General features: G+C 42.2%; 1 protein-coding gene across 4 annotated transcripts in view; it reads right to left on the minus strand.

The window, feature by feature from the left end:
• Window positions 1-429: 429 nt before the first annotated feature.
• Window positions 430-24268, minus strand: part of SLC10A7 (solute carrier family 10 member 7) — a 252970-nt gene continuing 229131 nt past the window's right edge. For all 4 annotated transcript variants that reach the window (XM_027117111.1, XM_027117113.1, XM_027117114.1 and 1 more), the window contains 2 exons: window positions 5438-5583; window positions 430-2991 (listed from right to left, as the gene is read on the minus strand). In XM_027117111.1, coding sequence (XP_026972912.1) covers window positions 2962-2991; window positions 5438-5583 — 176 coding nt within the window. In that variant the 3' untranslated portion in view covers window positions 430-2961. The remainder of the gene's footprint in view (window positions 2992-5437; window positions 5584-24268) is intronic.

Here is a 24268-nt window from a genome sequence, read left to right on the forward strand (position 1 = left end):
ATCTCTAACCAGCAAGGGCTGGTTCTGGATTTTTTTTTTTTTTTGCTGTACGCGGGCCTCTCACCGTTGTGGCCTCTCCCGCTGCGGAGCACAGGCTCCGGACGCACAGGCTCATCGGCCACGGCTCACGGGCCCAGCCGCTCCGCGGCATGTGGGATCCTCCCGGACCGGGGCACGAACCCGTGTCCCCCGCATCGGCAGGCGGACTCTCAACCACTGCGCCACCAGGGAAGCCCTGGTTCTGGATTTTAACGTTATGGCGTGGTGGGGTATTGGGATGGATACCTGGGAAGAGTATGAAACTTATGTCCAGCTAACCACAAATAGTATAAGAGGATTGGAATGAATTAAAAGAAATCTACAGATACTTGGAAGGCATCATGAGTGTATATCTGAAATCAGGTTAAAAATAAGCCACAGGTTCTCTTGTGATTTCTGAAACATCTTTGTTTAATCATAGAATTATGTCCATCTTCCATTCATCATAAATAATCCATTTCATTACTTTACCCATCCTTTTGAAAAAATTTGGTATTTAGCATAAACAAACACTGAACATTAGCCAGGGGTGTGTTAGTTTTAACCAGAAGAGGGAAGAATAAAAAGAAGAACCCACAAAATTTTAAAACTTAGAAAAGAGCACATGAAAAGATGAACATTCTCATCCATTTAAAAAATCAAATTTCATAACAACCATTAACAAAACTCCAGGTGGAAAAACAAGCAAACATAAATATAATCTAACGTATTTCTTTCATAAATACATTCAGACAAAACAAATGCATAAAAGAGATAGTGCATAGATATAACAACATATTTTAAGATATGAATAATTAAACCCCAATAATCATGAATTAAAAATAGATTTTGATTTTATTTTTTTGTCCTTTATGGAAAAATATGCCCAGCATTTGTGTAAAAAAAAGAAATAGGTATACACATCAATAAAGCCACCAAAATTCACTACGGAAAGAAGATTATGTGAAAAAAGAACACATTTTTTTTAAAGCAAAAGGTAAAATGTTATATCATTTTCAGTTGAATTTTATCCCATAGTCACACCTACTATAGGTGTTAGATAATAGAGGTAGATAAGTTGGGGGAAAAAAAATCAGTATTCTAATGCTAGGGAGAAGATTTTTATGATAGCTCAGACAGACAATTCCATTCACTCTGAAATTCAAAGAAGCTTGCAGGAACAAAACATGAAAACCTTTCTGTGCTCCATATGTAAGCATCAAAAGTATCAAGCAGAATTACTGTAGTTTTAGACACAAGTGAAATTCTTGACAATAGGAATTCTTGCCAAACAGCCTATTTAGCATAGCTTTTTGCAGGGTCTGGCACTAGCCTTAAAACTCACACCCAGGCTAACTCTTATGAAATTTATGAGGTTCAGTGACATTGAAATGAGTCAGAAGTAACACAAGATGAGAGCTGGTAGTAACAATAATGTAAATTTACCATACTGGTAAACATGGTGAGTTTCTAAGGAATGAATTTTGTTGTTGATAAAACAACAAAACAGCTGCTGAAGATATGGTGTGACTCATGATGTCAATATCACCTGTCAAATCACGAAAAGACACGTAGAGAGGATGTGACAGAATGGTGTGCAGGAAACAGAAAAAGTGTTCCCTTATTTCTATACATTGCTTTTTTCTCTATTTGGGTCGTGAAAGCTCTTCCAGACACAGTAGAAGCAAACATTGGATACTCCATGGCAGGCTGATGCCCAACTGGGAGCTAATTTTACTTAATATTTTGGTTGACGAATGGTTTTGCATCTTCTGTGTCTATTTTTCTTTCCATCTCTCTAGACAGAATGTGTATATGTAACATTTGTTTGCCTCTATGACCTTTATATTTTCATTTATTTGTAAGAGCAATGTGATTTAATTTTTTTTTAAATGTTGCACACATTTGTCAAATCTGCCAAGGAAATTCTCATTAATAACTTGTCTCAAATGCCTTAAGTGTGCTTAATTGAAAGATGTAACAGGCTGCTTCTGGCTAAAAGAGGAAATTTGTGCCCAGCACATCTGTGTAACAGGAAACACATTTTGGTCTCCGTTGTGGAATGTGAAATAATCCATCATTAATTGTTGCTGCTCTCGAACTAATTGTAACGTTTTTGGGTCTCACATTTGGTTGTTATGAGTTTGCAAGTGTGCTGGAAAACAGGTAAGAAAGAAATAATGGAAGAAAAACGAAAAACATTTGAAATATAATTTTAAGAATCTTGAAACCCAAATCCTGCAGTTTATCTGAAAACTGCACGTACTTTGACTCATAACTCAAACATCAGGCCCTTTCTTTGAAGCAGCTTATAATAAATTTAAGACATAGAACACCACAATCTCTTGTAATGGAACTGAGGAATTTCTGAGTGGAAACTATTTGAAGGAATGTCTTAAAAACTGATGTCAAGAAATGCAGATGACTTATGCTTTTCAGCATCTATTCAATCTATGACCCCTGCTGAGTTGATAAGGAAGAGGCATGTCACAGTTGCAGAAAAAAAGAATCACAAGGGAAATCAAAGTATCCGTGAATAAGACTTTGGAAATTTTCACTGTCATGAGAAGAGCATTTTCCTGATGGTGTGACCTCATTCCAAATAGTACAGTAGCTAGTAGAGAGCTGTATTGCACAGAAGGTGGTACGATGAAAACGTGTTTGCTTTTTGTCACTTATGATGACTGTTTCCTGTGTTAGGAGGAAAAAAAAAACAAAGAGCAACTCCAAAATACTGAACCACCCCTGGCAGTAACCAACAAAGTAGGTTTTGGAAATAACGCTCTCGTCAAATCCATTTTAAGGCACTTAAACAGTTATATTTTTTTGTGTAAAAAAATAAAATATGCATTGAAGCAACGTTCACAAATACATGTCTTCAGAACTGTTTGTATGTACAACCCTGTACGTATATACATTGCTGCGGAAAGACCACCTCCTTCCTTATACCGTTGGCCTTGTCAACTTCACTCCCTACGAGAAAGGAAAACATGACATCAGAGTTGGACGGTATCCACGAGCAACGTGAGAGCATCAATTAACACCAGATAATTTATGCTACGAGAAGGAAAAAGAGGCCCGCCTAGATAGCATTATATAACCCAGGATCCAAACCCCTGGATCCAAATAAATTCACCCGCCCACCTCACTGGCCTGCAGAATCTGGCACCTCCCCCACGCCCGGCATGGCTATTCATCCCGTCTGTGCGTTAGATGGTGCCTGTGGGTCTCAGTCAGTATTGTCTGTAAAGCAGAGGAGACACTCAAGGATACCCTTACGATGGACACTTTGTTTTTGTGGCCAGGTGGGAATGGCTAAATATTCTAAGCCTTCTGGATTATTCTACATTAGCCAGTGGCCCCTGGTTTGGAGTGGTTTCTGTGTGAAGGGAAAAATGAACAGCGTCCAGTTTAGTCTCCCTTTTGGAAATGCTTCTGTTACTCTGCAGGATAAATCCCAGAGCTTTTAAACATTTAGAAGAAAACTTCATTCTGATTAATTTGCTGTTCACTATGACTGTGTATTATTGATGGAGTATTAGGATTTTCAAATAATTTTCTTCATTCTTTGTCAAAATTTATATGTATAAATTCTGGTCTATCATGCATATACACATTGTTAAACACGAGCATATATACAAATGAAGTTTTCAAAGGGGATAAATAGTAAAAGAAAGAAAATTACTAAACTGCTCCTGTACCAATTCTGAGTGGGAAGACCCCAGCCTGGAGTGGTCCCCAGCACAGAATGGTGTTTGCTAACCTTTTGTTCAATTACAAGAGGAGGGAAGGTGCTGGAGGGCTACCTTCCCAGGCAGGATTCTGGGGACCTAGGGCTCTCCTTCTAAAATCAATCTTGGGGGTGGGGGGGGGAGAGATAAATTAGGAGAGTCTGGGATTAACATATACACACTCCTATATATAAAATGGATAAACAACAAGGACCTACTGTACAGCACAGGGAACTATACTCAATATCTTGTAATAACCTATAATGGAAAAGAATCTCAAAAAGAATATATATATATTCCTATATATTTTTATTCTTATATATATTCTTACATATATAACAATCACTTTGCTGTACACTTGAAACTAACGCAACATTGTAAATTAACTGTACTTCAGTACCAAAAATTAAACAAAAGCAATATTGTATTTCTGTTTGGAGCATCGTTGTGGTGTAGGGGAAAGATTTTGGGGGACACATAGACCAGGGTTCAAGTCCTAAGTCTAGCACTGAGTAAACCCACCCCCACAACCCTGGGCAAGTTGCTCAACTCTCCGGGCCTAGTTCCTATGTGTTCAAGGGGGATAGCAGAGCCTGCTACAAACAGTGTTGTAGAAAATAAGGAACATCAGTGATGATAACAGAGATTATATCAGATAGCTTTTGTCAAATACCTGCCACGTAATCCTCCACAACTCTAAAGAGTAGATGTTATCATGAGTCTTAGTGTGGCAGAGACTGAGGTACACAGATGTGAAGTAACATGGCCAGGGTCACACGGGGGTAAGGTGGCAGAGCTGGCAGGATGGCTCAAGGGCCCACACTCTGAACCTGGTAAAGGCTGGCGCGTGCTTAGCATAACACAGAGCTTAACAGGCTGTAGTGGGGCTGTCCCATTTTCAGGACACTAAGAACATGACACACAGTGCTCTGTCACTGGCTATCTCCTTGCCACCTCGTGAGCAGGGGCAAGCAGTCTTGCAAAGTCTGAGCCACTAGGAAGAAGGAAGAAGCCAGCTCTACGGGCACTTCCGTGGTATGTGCTGCCTCTAAATTTTGTATGAGTCACTCAGTTTATTTTACTTTGGCTGATAATTTAGAAAATCAAATCCACAAATATCAAATAAGTAACAAGACTTCTGAGCCAAGTGTGGTGAAATTGATGTCCTTGTGTGGCCTCCTTTGCTACTGAAATTTTATTTTTTAATTCCCAAACGCATAGTACAAAGAAGTTATTATGTGTCTGGAAAATTAAAAATAAAGTAGACACTCTGGATAAATCCAGGTGCTATCATATTTAGAAAGGCATGTGAAATCAGGACACGTCCAAATGATCAGGTGGGCAAAGATGGTGGGCACCCGAGCAGAGGGGCACATATATTTTGAGTATATTTACTGAAACTTTAATCCACTGCAATATGCCCTTCGATATGAGCAAATTAAAAAGGGCTTTTAAAAACTACCTTTTAAGTATCATCGTGCTGTTATAACAATATAGGACAATCAGCCCTCAATCCTCTTGTTCAAATTGAATTGGATTAATGCGTCATTATTATCGTATTTAGTTAAGAGAATGTGTACTTGAGAACAAGGTTATATGTGCAAAAGTTAAAGCATATGAACAGCTAAGATTCAGAAATAGCATTTCAATGTGACTTGGATCCAAATAAGATTCTTCTAGAGTCTCACCTTCTGCCTTGACACCATCCAAGACTTTATTGTTGGCACCAACACACTTCCCAGAAGGATCTGCACCGGGTGGTAGATCAGCAAGGGGACGGATATTAAAGAGAGGTACTCATGGCCTGCAAACACGATCTTCAGCATTGGAATCCCTGATGAACAAAGAAGACAGAAAACCTAGAGGCAAATTCAGTCTGTCATCAAACTAAAGACATACGCCATTAAAATTGGACTTCGGATTGTACCGCCTTTCCCTTGTGTATATTCACAGAACTAAAAAGGGAAGGTCTGGAACGACTCACCAAATCTTTCCATCTTCCTTTCACTGTGTAAACCTCCAAGCTCTATCTAGAACAGATTAAAACTGAAAAGGTGGTCGGTTCAAGGGCAGCAGTAACTCTCACTGCAAGTTAGCAGCCTGTCTAACAAGGAGAGGAGAGAAGAGAGTGGGGAATAGAGCTTCTTTTTTTTTTTAATTTTTTAATTTTATTTATTTTTTTATATAGCAGGTCCTTATTAGTCATCAATTTTATACACATCAGTATATACATGTCAATCCCAATCTCCCAATTCATCACACCACCACCCACCCACCCCCGCCGCTTTCCCCCCTTGGTGTCCATACGCTTGTTCTCTACATCCGTGTCTCAATTTCTGCCCTGTAAACTGGTTCATCTGTACCATTTTTCTAGGTTCCACAGATATGCATTAATATACGATATTTGTTTTTCTCTTTCTGACTTACTTCACTCTGTATGACAGTCTCTAGATCCAACCACATATCAATAAATGACCCAATTTCATTGCTTTTTATGGCTGAGTAATATTCCATTGTATATATGTGCCACATCTTCTTTATCCATTCGTCTGCTGATGGGCATTTAGGTTGCTTCCATGATCTGGCTATTGTAAATAGTGCTGCAATGAACATTGGGCTGCATGACTCTTTTTGAATTATGGTTTTCTCTTGGTATATGCCCAGTAGTGGGATTGCTGGGTCATATGGTAGTTCTATTTGTAGTTTTTTAGGGAACCTCCGTACTGCTCTCCATAGTGGCTGCACCAATTTACATTCCCACCAACAGTGCAAGAGGGTTCCCTTTTCTCCACACCCTCTCCAGTATTTGTTGTTTGTAGATTTTCTGATGATGCCCATTCTAACTGGTGTGAGGTGATACCTCATGTAGTTTTGATTTGCATTTCTCTAATAATTAGTGATGTTGAGCAGCTTTTCATGTGCCTCTTGGCCATCTGTATGTCTTCTTTGGAGACATGTCTATTTAGGTTTTCTGCCCATTTTGGGGTTGGGTTGTTTGTTTTTTGATATTGAGCTGCATGAGTTGTTTATATATTTTGGAGATTAATCCTTTGTCCATTGATTCGTGTGCAAATATTTTCTCCCATTCTGAGGGTTGTCTTTTCGTCTTGTTTATGCTTTCCTTCGCTGTGCAAAAGCTTTTAAGTTTCATTAGGTCCCATTTGTTTATTTTTGTTTTTATTTTCATTACTCTAGGAGGTGGATCAAAAAAGATCTGGCTGTGATTTATGTCAAAGAGTGTTCTTCTTATGTTTTCCTCTAAGAGTTTTATAGTGTCTGGTCTTACATTTAGGTCTCAAACCCATTTTGAGTTTATTTTTGTGCATGGTGTTAGGGAGTGTTCTAATTTCATTCTTTTACATGTAGCTGTCCAGTTTTCCCAGCACCACTTATTGAAGAGACTGTCTTTTCTCCATTGTATATCCTTGCCTCCTTTGTCATAGATTAGTTGACCATAGGTGCGTGGGTTTATCTCTGGGCTTTCTATCTTGTTCCATTGATCTATGTTTCTGGTTTTCTGCCAGTACCATATTTTCTTGATTACTGTAGCTTTGTAGTATAGTCTGAAGTCAGGGAGTCTGATTCCTCCAGCTCCGTTTTTTTCACTCAAGGCTTCTTTGGCTATTCGGGGTCTTTTGTGTCTCCATACAAATTTCAAGATTTTTTGTTCTAGTTCTGTATAAAATGCCATTGGTAATTTGATAGGGATTGCATTGAATCTGCAGATTGCTTTGGGTAGTACAGTCATTTTCACAATATTGATTCTTCCAATCCAAGAACATGGTATATCTCTCCATCTGTTGGTATCATCTTTAATTTCTTTCATCAGTGTCTTATAGTTTTCTGCATACAGGTCTTTTGTCTCCCTAGGAAGGTTTATTCCTAGGTATTTTATTCTTTTTGTTGCAATGGTAAATTGGAGAGTTTCCTTAATTTCTCTTTCAGATTTCGGAATAGAGTTTCTTCGGGAAGGCTGAGGCATACTAGTAAGGTAGAGGTTAAAAATGGATCTTTTCTGCACAACACTATAAAGCAACTATACCACAATTAAAAAAAAAAAAAAAGGATCTTTTCTTGCTTAGTAGTGAAACACTCTGTTAGTCTTTAGGGAAGCCTGCCTGGCACCATTTCACAGCCCCCAAGTTCACTTTGGGGCTGAAAGTATAGAGTAAGATAAAGTATGGTATATATGGCTATAAGTCGGAGGGTACTTTAGCCAGATAGACATTAATAAAGGCTTTTGCACATTCTCTTTTGGCCAAGAATCTCGAAGCGCTTTAAGCAGTACTGTATACGGCAGATGAATTCTAAAATCTGTGCTGAATGATTAAACCCCACAGTGAAGGCTGTAACGGAACTCAGGTAAATGAATACTACTTCTGAGTCTACCGCTCTGTTATATCCAGGGCAAGGTGTGCATATTTTGTAAGCAGCTGCCTAACATGTAACTATTAAGCTTCTGTAACGGAATTCAGACACTGGTGATTTGACTATTATCACCAATTGCTTTAACGTGGTCCAGTTGTCAGTACGGCTGTGTATGTACATCAGTTTTCCAACTGAATAGCTTTAACAGCTTAGCTTTCTTTTTGTTTCTTTGAGAACAACCACTGAAAAGGACCCAGGCTCCTAAATACACACAATGATGGTACATAAATAATGTTTTATGATAGCCTGGTGAGGAAAGCTCTGCTTTTTCAATTATTTTTACCTTCTAATAAATTTCAAACCTTTATGCAAAAATGTATTTCATGGCTGCTTTCTTTTTCATAGCCTCACATATCATTGCCATAAACTGCAAACACGTAACTCTTCCCAAACAAAGTCTCTCTCAAAGCTTCAAGCAGATGCATTTAGATTTTTGCACAGCTTCTGTCTTCTCACTAATATAAAGAACAAAGGAGTTTTCTTTTTAAAAGTAATATGCTTAATCCACTTATTGGATTTGAATTAGATCAGTGTTAGATATTGAAAAGCAGCATTTAATATTATAATCCCAGAGGGCTTCCCTGGTGGCGCAGTGGTTAAGAACCCGCCTGCCAATGCAGGGGACACGGGTTCAAGCCCTGGTCCGGGAAGATCCCACGTGCTGCAGAACAACTAAGCCCGTGTGCCACAACTACTGAGCCTGCGCTCTAGAGCCTGTGTGCCACAACTACTGAGCCCGCGTGCCACAACTACGGAAGCCCACGCACCTTGAGCCTGTGCTCTGAAACAAGAGAAGCTACCACAATAAGAAGCCCACACACCACGACAAAGAGTAGCCCCCATTCGCCACAACTAAAGCCCACACGCAAGAACAAAGACCCAATGCAGCCAAAAAATAAATAAATAAAAAAATAAAATAAAATGAATAAAATCTAAAAAAAAAAAAAAATTATAGTCCCAGAAAGTTACTACAATGAGAAATGAAGAAGACCTGAACATATACTACTCCTGTTTTCAGGAAAGGTTATTTGGCCCAAAAGGATGATGTGAAGGAGTTGGGGGGTGGCATGGAGTAATAGTGGGGCTAAAGGGAGCAAATGATAGAAATATGCAGGTATGTGTCTCTAAAACATGGTCAGAGCAGGGGTTTCTGACCCCAAATTCAAGGACGATGGCTGCTGGGCTAAATCACCTGAGTTACACTTTCTTGGCTAAGTTCAGGCAGGCTCTGGGTCGTTCTTCAGCCAGCTCAAGCAAGCCCACAGATATGGTCACAGGGCTGCTGCTCCAATACGCAAGTTCACAAGGTATCTTAATGGAAGCGACATCAATTCACCATAGTGTGATGAAAAGATAGTAGTAATAATGATAATAACGGTTTGTATGCAGTGAGTACTTACTTGAGGCCAGGTGCTGTCAAGGGCTCTCCCATATGAACAGACAACAACTCTCGGTGGTTGATGAAACCTATTGTTTGCACCATTTTACTAATGAGGAGACTGAAACGCCTCATTAGTGGTTAGAAAACTTTCCCAAGTGGTGGAGTCTTTACTGCAATCCAGGCCACCTGGGTTTCCAGTTCTCTGTGTCAGGTAAGGGTCAAGGCCTCCGAGGTCTTCAGTTCAAGATGCCACAGGCATGGCAGCTCCATGAAGCAGAAGAGGGCCTGGGATGCAAAGAGCTTTCTAGTCCAGAAGTCCTTTCGGAACTCGCTCCCCTTGGGCCCCTAACCCTCCCAGCAGCACTTCCGGGGGCAGCAGACCTCACACTCCCCTGCTACCCATGCTGGGGTATTCCTGTGATTTCACAGCGGCCAGGAGCTCAGTAACCGCGAGGCCTACCCCAATAGTGGCAAGGGAACCCCAGACTGACACTGTCTTCAAGAAACTTCCAGTGTACAGGTGAACTTCTACCTTCTGTGGATGCTGCTATCACTTTGTATGAAGTCTCTTCTGGTCCTGGGCTGGTTCTTCAGCTCTTCCGTCTCATCTTTGAACACACTCTTCTGTACAGACCAGGCTGGGACTCTGCAAACATCACTCCTCCTTGTCAGCAGGTGGCCCCCTGGACACTAGAGGAAGGCTGGAGAAGGCGCAGAGGCCTGGGGTTTGGCCCCAGCGGCTAGCCCACTGTGCCCCTCCTTGAAGGTCTGACCCCTGTTTCCTCTCCAGACTTCTAGGTTCTGAGAACCCAACTTCTTCCTTTGTTCCCCCAGCTCCAGCTACTTCCTGCACTTATTACTCCTTCATTTCCTCACTGTCCCCTCCCCGCTCTCCCACACTGTTTTAGTGCCCTATGTTGATGGCGTGGCGTGTTTGCCTGCCTCACCCTGGAGACACAGGCCCTCTCTCACTTGGCTTCGCACCCCAGTCATCCACTTCGCCTGGAAAAGAGAGGGCTCCCGCGTGACTGGCCGCTGCTGTAGACATCTGTCGAATGAAGTAGGGATTTCTCTTCATCACTTTGTGTGCCTGCAATACCTTCTTGTTAATTGTTAATCAGATTTCCTATCACCACCACTCTCAATGACTAATGTTAAAAATATGATTGAAAATCACATCAGAGAGAAAAACTTAGCTTCCGGAGATTAGGGCCAGGTCCCTTTGCTGCGTCTTCGCTTGTCATTCTCTCAGGGTGGATTCACCACCGGCTAATCCCCGGATGAGGGGAGGGGGACTCCAGCGATTCAAGTCAAGCTATTTGTTTTGGGAACCTTTCTGTTCCCTCTGTCTGAAACTCTACCTTACTTCTCGATCATTCAATTATCCACTTTCCTTTTCAATTATTAGTTCCTTCGCAATCTCTTCTTTATATCTCAGTCTTTGCCCTGCTTTTCTTCAGTTTCTCCCCATCTGCCCTCCTGGCAGCTTCCACCCTGTGCATTTTCATTTTCTCGAGGGTCAGAGTAGGAAGAGAAGTTGGGAGAAGTGGTGGGGTGGAGGGGGAGGTAACTATTCTACGATTCCACATCTGAGTGGTCCAGTCCACCCTGGCAATGTTTGGAAGTGGCGAGTTTACGATCTCTGTTCTAGGGCATCTTTGCCGTGTTTCCAGCACTATCAGGACGAACACTGGAAATGAAATAGAGTCCTGGAACTGTGAGGGCCACTGTGCTCACCACACTGCGATTTCTGTCACCTGGCCACGAATTTGGCAAAACTTGACCTTCAAGTCAAATCAGAGAGCATCGCTATGTCTTTTTCCAGAAGCCCATGTGATGCACCACCCTTTCATCCTCTTCACCCACCCTTTCAACAATTCACTCAATCGTTCATTCAATTAGCACTCACTTCACAGATTAACTAAAGGGCGAGGCATGTGACACGGCCCTCACTCAGGTAACTCACCGGCCTCTCTGTGACCACTCCCACTGCCTCCCCGTGACCTTCCTTCAGGGCTCGGGCAACTCTCACCCGCCCCCCAACCCTCGCCCCAAACCCATCTCTCTGCCTTCAGGCTTGTCCTCTGCAGGGTATTTTCCAGCCTGCAACCAGGCTGAGTACAAAATCTCTCTCCGTCTCACCACGCTCCCCTGGGCTCTCTCTGTGCTCCAGCCATGAAGAGTGTGGTGCCCCTTCCTCCCCTCCTCTCTCCAACCCGTGCCCATGCCCATGCTCTAGGCTCTAGAAGTCTCACCTCTCGGTCTTTGCACGTGAGTTCCTTTTGCCCAGGATGCCCTCCACCCACTTCTTGACCTGCCCGATTCCTTAGCCCGCAGTTTCTAACCCACCTCCTCTGGGAAGCCATCCTTGATGTCCCAAGGCTCCTTTCTGCTCTAGGCTTACCCAACTGGGGCGTGTTCCAGCCTAGCGTTTGCTGCATTTATTATCGCTGCTTGCTTCGTGTGTGTGTGTGTGTGTGTGTGTGTGTGTGTGTGTGTGTGTGTGTTTCCCTCACTAAGCTGTTAGCTTCTTAGGGTCAGTGACTGTTTTGTCTTCATCTCTGAGCATCTTAGTGCTCAGAGGAAGAGCACTGAAGGATCGGACTTGTGCTTTTCCAGACCCCATCATAAAGTTACTGTGCAGACTATCACTCCATTTTCACTCCATTCATTAACTAGGGAGAAAAAAAGGGCAATAATTTCAAAAAACCAAACAAACTTACTCAAAAGAGTTTTCTTTTTCAAGTAAAATTTAAATATAGGACTCTTTTCATCTTGCGATCACTGCGGTAACATAAATGAAGCAAATTAATTTTAATGCTCCCAGGTACTGATTCTGTGTCACCGTGGTTGACAGGATCCGACTAGACTTTATGAGACGGCGTTTGACTTTATGGAAGTGAACACCATGCGCACATTTACAATTTTACAGGGACTTTAAGCTGTCATGCTGAAAAATGTTTATAAAACATTAATCAAAAAATGCCTCTTTAATACAATGCATTGTCTGAAAGATGTTAGAAGGTGCATATTGTAAATGGATTCCTTTTCTGACTAAAGTAATTTCCACCAGAAGCATTTCCCCACTGCTCTACAAGTACACTGTGTGGAGAGATAAAGAGCACTTCCCCAGCACATTACTACCTGCTCCAAACACTTGGGAAATCACTAATGTATGGCATGCCATATTTCCATGTCACACATGACACATTCGTCTAAAATTATCCAACAGACTTTGACACTGCGGCATATTCCATAAGCAGAGCTTTCAACTGACATCTGCCAACTAAGAACTTCAAGTGAGAGCTTTCTTCTTCTAACAAGCAAATAAGGGGTTTCTTTTATCCTGCACCCAGGATGGAAAGGATAAAACAATACGTACCGGAACAAGTGGGGGTATCCCCCCTATTTTAAATGTTTATTTTATGTTCTCTGAATTAGAAAATTCCCTTTGTATCAAGTTTCAACAGTTACTAGTTTCTATTGGATGGACGGTTTTTAAATTTTTCCTTGAGAAACAGACATTTTTCTTCCTCGATTAAATATGGACCTTCACATACCTCTCACGGAAGGCCGCTCTATTGCTCAAAATAGGAACACCATCTACTTTATATCGTTGTTCAGAGTTTACTTGTAGGAGCACGATGCTCTCACCATCTACTCATTCATTCAAAAAATACTTTCTGGGCCTCTGATGTATGTGATTCACTGTTCCCGGTGCTGAGGATATAAGGAAAATAACACAGACAAGGCCCCTGCCTTCCTGGGGCCCACTTTCTGTAGCACTTGCCCCAGTCACCTCGGCTTTCCTTCGTCCAGAGTGAGTGCCGGCCTGGTGCATGCTTACCAAGTTGCTACAACTCAGAGTTTGGGGATCACCATTTGTCTTTCTATTTGTAGATCAAGTCAGCAAGTTCTGGAGGTTCTTTCCTCTATCGAGCACTGTCCTTCCCCCTCAGTTTTCACTGCCACCTTCCTAATTTGGTTCCTCATAAAATAAAGCCAAATGACTCTTTCAGCCTCCTGACATAACCCCCTGTCTTCAGACTCTTCCCTTCATCAATCCTACAAACCACAGCCAGATTAATCTTCCTAAAACCCACATTAATTAAAGGCAATACCCTGCTCAAGAATTACAATGACTTTCCAGTGCCCATTCATCAAATCCTCTACCCCTTCGACGTCAGTAAAGAACGATGGCAACTACCGCCATTTTGTAAGTGCTTCCTGCCTGCCAAGTGCTTTTCCCGCATTATCTCACTTAATCCTTAAAACAGCCCTAAGAAGTAGGTGGCAATTTCCCCACTGAAACATAAGGCAACTGAGGGGTAGAGCAGTTATGTGACTTGCCTAACATCACACATCTGGTAGGTGGTAGAGGCAGAATTAGACCACAGTCTATTTACTTTTAATCACTAACCTATGTTAACTCCATTAAACCAAACTCTCAGTTGCCAATTGCTGTCACTGGCTCAGGCCTAGAACTTTCTTGTCTTTGTAAGAGCTGAGCCCCTGCCTCAATCTTGTCCTTTCCCTCTGGGTGACTAAATCCTAGGGATTGTTTTGGGCTCAGCTTTACATTTTTTCTCCATGGTGAAGGTGGCCTCCCTACCGATTTCTTCCTCTTTTGAAGAATGAAGCCTCTCTTCCTAGCTGCACTCCATAATTTAGCATTTGCTTATGTTGCCATTATTTTCTTTTGTGTAGGATTTGTTTGCCCCTGAAAATAGGCAAAGCCTTATATTTTTCTTTTAATCTCCTGCAGTGTTTAAGCACAGGACTGGTACTCAATACATGAATGATTAATTATTGAAGAATAGGTGCTAAAGCAATGTTTCCCATCAAAAAAGACAGGACAAGAACAAATACTAGTTGCTTTACTGGACTAAAAAGAGAAAAAGGGCTTCCCTGGTGGCGCGGTGGTTGAGAGTCCGCCTGCCGATGCAGGGGACGTGGGTTCGTGCCCCAGTATGGGAAGATCCCACATGCCGCGGAGCAGCTGGGCCCGTGAGCCATGGTCGATGAGCCTGCGCGTCCAGAGCCTGTGCTCCGCAACGGGAGAGGCCGCAACAGTGAGAGGCCCGCATACCGCAAAAAAAAAAAAAAAAAAAATCCTTCGCACACCCCTCTGGGAGAGGGTTGTATTTCATAGGAGAAAAATATATTCATTATGGCAGGAAGGAAAGAAACTGGTCTGACCGTGGAAACCAAACTTTGAAATGAGTATTGAATAGTGGAGTAGGAGAGGAAATATATTGAAAAACACCCTTTGTGTTTTTGAACTTGAATATGTCACTTACTTTCCCACTTCGCTAAGAGACAGTATACGCCAATCACCTGGATCCTTTCCTGTCTTTCAAAGGTTCATTCGCCTGAATTCACATGACTTGTTTTCCATTTAAATTCTTTCTCGGATGTTCCAGTGAGTTCTGGAGAGAGCTGCTGGCAAATCTGGCATCGAGCTGCTTAGCTCTTCAGTCGTCATGGAGATTTCCCACTTTTGTTTAGTTTGTTCTTAGTTAGAAACATCCATAATTTTACTCTCCAAACATCTTACACATTGTTATTTGAATTCTATCTCTTCCTTCTTAGTGCATCTCTCAGTTCAAAAGCCCACATTTGCCTTTAAGAGTCACTGGGATAGATGGTCTCCCCAATCATAATGTAATTGCAGAAGGCAGCCGCTGTTAGAGGAACACAGCCACTCTTCTCAGGCATCACTAAATGCCAGTCTGGGTCCCCTTCTGACCCCACGCGCGCACGCGCGTGTGCACACACACACGCACACACACACTTTCTCTTCAGAGACAAATAGTCACAGAAAGTCAAACTCACTGGCGCTGATTTATCTCAGTTACTACACAAAGGGGTACTTATATGCCTTTTCTAGAACACAAAATGGTGCCATGATAAGGTACACCAACAGTTTTGGAATTTGTTTAGAAAAAGCTTTCAGTTAGGATTTTCCTAAAGCAAGCTAATTTTCAGTAACATAGCTGTCACTTCATGCAGCAATTTATAATTTATTATGTCCAGTAGCCTACACAAGGCAGTACAGGTAGCTGTTACGAAGCCTGATACAAGACACAGAGAGCCCCGGGTTGGAATCCCATGCTTACCACTTACCAGCTGTGTTACTTTGGTTAGGCAAGTGATTGAACCTCTGTTTTCACATCTGTAAAATGTACCTACTCTGTAGGGTTTTTTTTTCCTTAATAAACCGTAAATGAAACAATACACAATGTCTGGTAAGTAGTAAGTCTTCAGATACCATTCTAGGTGCAGTGAATAAGTGGGTAAACTGATACCCCTCCCCCAACCCCGCCTTCATTGAACTTATGCTCTTATTGACTAGAGACAGAAGATGGAGAGTACCATGCCAAAGCTAGGTGAAGAGCAAATTCCACCCAACCACAGAATCATGGCACAGGGAGGTGAGGAAATGCAGCACTGCAAAGCTGTTAGGCAAAATGGATGCAGTGAACATTTGGGTTATTCTAATTTTTGTCTCTCTTTTAGAGTGGGTACAAAGAAAGGCCACCTACTTCCAGGTTGATGGGTATGGCTTGGCATGCTGTCCTTCAGAGAGAGGGCCACTAACGTGTGGCCTGTTGGAGCAGGTGGTACGTCTGCACAGCCCCCAGAATTACTGCTCGTAATGCTGGCTATTCTAGGACTTCCCCTGAAACCCATTCTGCAATGTTCCAAAGGCTGGCGAGTCTACTTCCTGCAGATTCCCTTAGGAAGGTGGACAGGACGTCACGGATCATGTGACCTGCTCTCATTCACTCCCATCTAAATGACTGGTCTTTTGCTCAAATTCTCCAAGGTATTTTAATACACAGATTGGGCTGCCTTACCCTTGCCAGTGATTTACATTTTATTTGCTTCCCTGTTCTTTTCGTGTCATTCCATCTGTAATGGAAAACTGCTATATTATCTTTTTTTTTAATTAATTTATTTTATTTTTGGCTGCGTTGGATCTTTGTTGCTGTGCGCGGGCTTTCTCTAGTTGCGGCAAGCAGGGGCTACTCTTCGTTGCGGTGCACCGGCTTCTCATTTCAGTGGCTTCTCTTGTTGCGGAGCACGGGCTCTAGGTGCATGGGCTTCAATAGTTGTGGCTCGTGGGCTCTAGAGCTCAGGCTCAGTAGTTGTGGCACGCGGGCTTAGTTGCTCCGCAGCATGTGGGATCTTCCCAGACCAGGGCTCGAACCCGTGTCCCCTGCATTGGCAGGCGGATTCTTAACCACTGCGCCACCAGGGAAGCCCTCCATATGATCTTTGATGTGACTCCACCATCAGAACCTCTATTGTTGCTTTATGAGACACAGAAGGAAAGATTCTTGTCCTTTTTGTAGAAGGAGTCATCCAAAATGATGCACAACTAAATAATACATGCAAATAAGAACTCTTTAGTTTTCTCAGTGTCCCAGTGATGGGTTCAGGGAACCCACATAGACTAGGGCATTTCTAAATTTTTGAACACAAAGGCAATAGCAGCAGCTCAGGGATGGCTAACAACCAACCCCCTTGGCTAGACCTCCGGCAGAAAACCAAGACAATCTTATACCAGTTTCACGGGTAAGTATAAATGGAATTTTAATTTCCAACCTCTGAGGCCTGAAAAACCTCCCATGGTTATCTCTGTAGATGGCCTATGAGAGGGAAAGGGACACGTGGAACTCCACACAGGAGGTGTCAGAAATGCACTTCACATGTTGGACTCAGACATCCCCTCTGAGGTCCTGACGGGGCTCTCCTGCCACCCTCCCCTCCACGGTTAGGAAGACTCACAGCTCCATTTCTTTTCGGTGTAGTCAGGAGCTATGTAGCTATGCTAAATCGATGTTTATGTAAAACTTTCCTAAGAGATTTATCCTTCCTTCATATTTCAAAACCAGAATTCAAAAACATAACATTTTTATATACTATAAAATACAGACTATAATAATATATAAAAATACATCTCCCTTTATCCAAAAGGCAGAGTTAGGCCTGGAAGAGCAGGAAAATGAACAAATACAAGGGTATGAACTAGAAGTCTGAGGCCATTACTAACAGAAGGAACAATCTTTCCAGTAATTGAGAGTTTTAGAAAAAAAAGAGCAGTGTTCATGTTGTAGTCTTTCGGTCATCCCACCTCAGGCAGGACTTCAGAAGCCATATCTGGAGTTCATGGACCTTTCTGGCTCTTATCGGTATGTTGGTATGTGGAATACAGATTGTGGAAAATCATTACACAGGGCTTACTATGGGTCAGGCACTATTCTGAGAGTGAGCCAACATTAGCTCATTCACTCCTTATGTCTACAATGTGAGTAAAGGCTACCGTTATTCTCCCCATTTTTCAGATGAGAAAACTGAGGCAGCAGAAGAATAAAAATCTCCCCAAGGCCACGCACAGTGAGCAACAGCGTGTAGATGTGAACACAGACAGACTGGCTCTGGTTCTGGGCCCTCTACCACATTACTGCCTCCAATGGTGATTTGTCAGAGTGCCTGGAACCCGAGAGAAAAAGAGATGCTTGATGATATTAACACAGAATAATGGAGGGTGAAAAGGAATAGAATATAGAACGTAAGAAATAAAATATTTACACAGGAAAGGTCTGCAAAGAAGAGAGGTATTCCTTTTGACAGAGGAGCTCATATGACCAGCTTTTACTCACTTTGAATAAAAGTTGGTCGATGACCATTTTCTGACCATTGTCAGCCCATTCAGAAAATGAAAGATGGTGGTTTAGCCTTCAGTCACCTGGGCTGTAACCCTACCCCTTTGCTGAAAGTTTTATGTAATAAAACTTGCATAAAGATGCAAGAAAAGACCCAAATGAGCAGCTGGTGTTACTTCTGTTTTGAAATAGGTACGTTCTGATTGGAAAAGATGTTTAATGAATGTCCTGAACTGGCTCACCACATGCTGACAATGAAACATTTAACTCTACCAATCGAAGTTCTCAGCCTCGGAAGATTAGGTACATCCTCACCTATCTGACAGCACTGTAGGAGTAATTAACAGATGGGGAATTCAAGAATGCATTGAAGAGCTGAGCCATGGAGGCTTCATTCAGATGCCCATGGTGGCTTCCGGGAGGGGTCACCATATTTACAGAGACAGGTGGGAAGGAAGTAGAGTGAGCTTAGCATTTTCCTTCTCTGGGCTGCGAAGGAAGAGTCATTTGTCTTCTAAAGAGAATAATCTGCCTAATGTTCACAATCACAGGATGTGAAACCTCAAAAATAGAGAGTTTCATATGACAAAAATAACACAAAGGCATCAGAATAGATTAAACATCGTCACCAACACAGGGCTGGCCCCATCTGACTGGCTCTGGAAAGCCTTGTCTAGTTTCACAGATTTTTTAAAAGATGTGTTTTTATATAAATGAAGAAAAACACTTGGAACTTTTTAAGAGTGAGCCAATGAGAGGCTGATGAGTATGACATGTACTTTCACTGATTCTGCCACAGCTTCCAACACCCTAAACTTAGTTTTCCCTAAGATTTTGCATTGATAATGTTCTTAACAATGGACAGAGGAACTTCTGGAAGGCGTCCAAATTGTAGTTAAGTTGTAAATGGGAGTAAACTGTGACCCAAATGCACATACACTTTCTGTTTTGTCAACATGGCCACTAATCACCCTCTGGTGCTAATTTTCTTCTTGATGGTACCATGTTTATGATAAACTTAAACTTCAGAAGAGATATCTTCTGACACAGAAGAACAAGGATGTTTTGATTTGGGGATTAGAAACTAGAGTTATTTACCCATAAATCCATCTCTCTTTTAAAAGGCTGACTCGGAGACCTTCAAGATGGCGGAGGAGTAAGATGTGGAGATCACCTTCCTCCCCACAAATACATCAGAAATACATCTACACGTGGAACAACTCCTACAGAACACCTACTGAACGCTGGCAGAAGACCTCAGACCTACCCAAAGGCAAGAAACTCCCCACGTACCTGGGTAGGGCAAAAGAAAAAATAAAAAACAGAGGCAAAAGGATAGGGACGGGACCCGCACCAGTGGGAGGGAGCTGTGAAGGAGGAAAGGTTTTCCACACACTAGGAAGCCCCTTCGCGGGCGGAGACTTATGGTGGCGGAGGGGGAAAGCTTTGGAGCCGCGGAGGAGAGCGCAGCCACAGGGGTGCGGAGGGCAAAGCGGAGGAGAGCGCAGCCACAGGGGTGCGGAGGGCAAAGATTCCCGCACCAAAGGTCAGGGCCGAACGGCACTCACGAGGCCGAGAGGCTTGTCTGCTCACCCGCCGGGGCGGGCGGGGCTGCGAGCTGAGGCTCGGGCTTCGATCGAAGCGCAGGGAGAGGACTGGGGTTGGCAGCGTGAACACAGCCTGCAGGGGGTTAGTGTGCCACGGCTAGCCAGGAGGGAGTCCGGGAAAAAGTCTGGAGCTGCCGAAGAGGCAAGAGACTTTTTCTTCCCTCTTTGTTGCCTGGTGCGCGAGGGATTAAGAGCGCTGCTTAAAGGAGCTCCAGAGACGGGCGCGAGCCGCGGCTAACAGCGCAGACACCAGAGACGGGCCTGAGACGCTAAGGCTGCTGCTGCCGCCACCAAGAAGCCTGTGTGCGAGCACAGGTCACTATCCACACCTCCTCTCCCGGAGCCTGTGCAGCCCGCCATGGCCAGGGTCCCGGGATTCAGGGACAACTTCCCCGGGAGAACGCACGGCGCGCCTCAGGCTAGTGCAACGTCACGCTGGCCTCTGCCGCCGCAGGCTCACCCTGCATCCGTGCCCCTCCCTCCCCACGGCCTGAGTGAGCCAGAGCCCCCGAATCAGCGGCTCCTTTAACCCCGTCCTGTCTGAGCGAAGAACAGACAACCTCAGGCGACCTACACAGAGAGGAGGGTCCAAATCCAAAGATGAACCCCGGGAGCTGTGCGAGCAAAGAAGAGAAAGGGAAATCTCTCCCAGCAGCCTCAGGAGCAGCAGATTAAATCTCCACAATCAACTTGATGTACCTGCATCTGTGGAATACCTGAGTAGACAACGAATCATCCCAAAACTGAGGCGGTGGACTTTGTGTGATTTTGTCTGTATAGCTTTGCTTCTACCATTCGTCCTAGGGTTCTGCCTGTCCGTTTTTTAGTATAGTTTTTAGCACTTGTTATCATCGGTGGATTTGTTTTTTGGTTTGGTTGCTCTCTTCTTTCCTTCTTTTTTAAAAATTAGTTTAAATTTGTTATATTTAATAATTTTTTTATTTTTTAATGACTTTATTTTATTTTACCTTTTCTTTCTTTCTTTTTTTCTCCCTTATCTTCTGAGCTGTGTGGCTGACAGGGTCTTGGTGCTCTGGCTGGGTGTCAGGCCTGTGCCTCTGAGGTGGGAGAGGCAAGTTCAGGACATTGGTCCACCAGAGACCTCCCAGCCCCACGTAATATCAAATGGCAAAAGCTCTGCCAAGATCTCCATCTCAGTGCTAAGACCCAGCTCCACTCAACGACCAGCAAGCTACAGTGCTGGACACCCTATGCCAAACAAATAGCAAGACAGGAACACAACCTCACCCATTAGCAGAGAGGCTGCCTAGAATCATAATAAGGTCACAGACACCCCAAAACACACCACTGGATGCAGTCCTGCCCATCAGAAAGACAAGATCTAGCCTCATCCACCAGAACACAGGCACTAGTCCCCTCCACCAGGAAGCCTACACAACGCACTGAACCAACCTTAGCCACTGGGGGCAGCCACCAAAAACAACAGGAACTATGAACCTGCAGCCTGCAAACAAGAGACCCCAAACACAGTAAGTTAAGTAAAATGAGAAGACAGAGAAACCCACAGCAGATGAAGGAGCAAGATAAAAACCCACCAGACCTAACAAATGAAGAGAAATAGACAGTCTACCTGAAAACGAATTCAGAGTAATGATAGTAAACATGATCCAAAATCTTGGAAATAGAATGGAGAAAATACAAGAAACATTTAACAAGGTAAAGAAGAACTAAAGAGGAAACAAACAATGATGAAAAACACAATAAATGAAATTAAAAATTCTCTAGAAGGAATCAATATTAGAATAACTGAGGCAGAAGAATGGATAAGTGACCTAGAAGATAAAATAGTAGAAATAACTAGCACAGAGAATAAAGAAAAAAGTATGAAAAGAATTTAGGATAGTCTCAGAGACCTCTGGGACAACATTAAACACACCAACATTTGAATTATAGGGGTCCCAGAAGAAGAAGAGTAAAAGAAAGGAACTGAGAAAACATTTGAACAGATTATAGTTGAAAACTTCCCTAATATGGGAAAGGAAATAGTCAATCAAGTCCAGGAAGTGCAAAGAGTCCCATACAGGATAAAACCAAGGAGAAACACACCAACACACATATTAATCAAACTATCAAAAATTAAATACAAAGGAAAAATATTAAAAGCAGCAAGGGAAAAACAACAAATAACACACAAGGGAATCCCCATAAGGTTAACAGCTGATCTTTCCATAGAAACTCTGCAAGCCAGAAGGGAGTGGCAGAACATATTTAAAGTGATGAAAGGGAAAAACCTACAACCAAGAGTACTCTACCCAGCAAGGATCTCATTCAGATTCGATGGAGAAATTAAAACATTTACAAGCGAGCAAAAGCTAAGAGAATTTAGCACCACCAAACGAGCTTTATGACAAATGCTAAAGGAATTTCTCCAGGCAGGAAACACAAGAGAAGGAAAAGACCTACAATAACAAACCCCAAACAATTAAGAAAATGGTAATAGGAACATACATATCGATAACTACCTTAAATGTAAATGGTTTAAATGCTCCAACCAAAAGACATAGACTGGCTGAATAGATACAGAAACAAGACCCGTGTATATGTTGTCTACAAGAGACCCACTTCAGACCTAGGGACACATACAGACTGAAAGTGAGGGGATGGTAAAAGATATTCTATGCAAATGGAAATCAAAAGAAAGCTGGAGTAGCAATTCTCATATCAGACAAAATAGACTTTAAAACAAAGCCTATTAAAAGAGACAAAGAAGGATACTACATAATGATCAAGGGAATCAATACAAGAAGATGTAACAATTGTAAATCTTTTTGCACCCAACATAGGAGCACCTCAATACATAAGGCAAATGCTAACAGCCATAAAAGGGGAAATCGATAGGAACACAATCATAGTAGGGGATCATCCAAAATGAAAATAAATAAGGAAACACAAGCTTTAAATGATACATTAAACAAGATGGACTTAATTGATATTTATAGGACATTCCATCCCAAACTAACAGAATACACTTTCTTCTCAAGTGCTCATGGAACATTCTCCAGGATAGATCATATCTTGGGTCACAAATCAAGCCTTGGTAAATTTAAGAAAATTGAAATTGTATCAAGTATCTTTTCTGACCACAACGCTATGAGACTAGATATCAATTACAGGAAAAGATCTGTAAAAAAAATACAGACACATGGAGGCTAAACAGTACACTACTAAATAACCAAGAGATCACTGAAGAAATCAAAGAGGAAATCAAACAATACCTAGAAACAAATGACAATGAAAACACGATGACTCAAAACCTATGGGATGCAGCAAAACCAGTTCTAAGAGGGAATTTTATAGCAATACACTCCTCCCTCAAGAAACAACAAACAACTCAAATAAACAACCTAACCTTACACCTAAAGCAATTAGAGAAAGAAAAACAAAAAACCCCCAAAGTTAGCAGAAGGAAAGAAATCATAAAGATCAGATCAGAAATAAATGAAAAAGAAAGGAAGGAAACTATAGCAAAGATCAATAAAACTAAAAGCTGGTTCTTTGAGAAGATAAACAAAATTGATAAACCATTAGCCAGACTCTTCAAGAAAAAAAGGGAGAAAACTCAAATCAATTGAATTAGAAATGAAATAGGGGAAGTAACAACAGACACTGCAGAAATATAAAGGATCATGAGAGATTACTACAAGCAACTCTATGCCAATAAAATGGACAACCTGGAAGAAATGGACAAATTCTTAGAAGAGCACAACCTTCCAAGACTGAACCAGGAAGAAATAGAAAATATAAACAGACCAATCACAAGCACTGAAATTGAGACTGTCATTAAAAATCTTCCAACAAACAAAAGCCCAGGACCCGATGGCTTCACATGTGAATTCTATAATACATTGAGAGAAGAGTTAACACCTATCCTTCTCAAACTCTTCCAAAATATAGCACAGAGAGGAACACTCCCAAACTCGTTCTATGAGGCCACCATCACCCTGATACCAAAACCAGACAAAGATGTCACAAAGAAAGAAAACTACAGGCCAATATCACTGATGAACACAGAGGCAAAAATCCTCAACAAAATACTAGCAAACAGAATCCAACAGCACATTAAAAGGATCATACAACATGCTCAAGTGGGGTTTATCCCAGCAATGCAAGGACTCTTCAGTATATGCAAATCAATCAATATGATAAACGATATTAAGAAACTGAAGGATAAAAACCATATGATCATCTCAATAGATGCAGAAAAAGATCTGACAAAATTCAACACCCATTTATGATAAAAACCCTCCAGAAAGTAGGCATAGAGGGAACTTACCTCAACATAATAAAGGCCATATATGACAAACTCACAGCCAGCATTGTTCTCAATGGTGAAAAACTGAAACCATTTCCTCTAAGATCAGGAAGAAGACAAGGTTGTCCACTCTCACCACTATTATTCAACATAGTTTT

This window comes from Aethalodelphis obliquidens, unplaced genomic scaffold (genome assembly GCF_003676395.1).
Source record: "Aethalodelphis obliquidens isolate GAN/ISIS:26980383/991018 unplaced genomic scaffold, ASM367639v1 scaffold17, whole genome shotgun sequence".
Classification (NCBI taxonomy): Eukaryota; Metazoa; Chordata; class Mammalia; order Artiodactyla; family Delphinidae; genus Aethalodelphis; species Aethalodelphis obliquidens.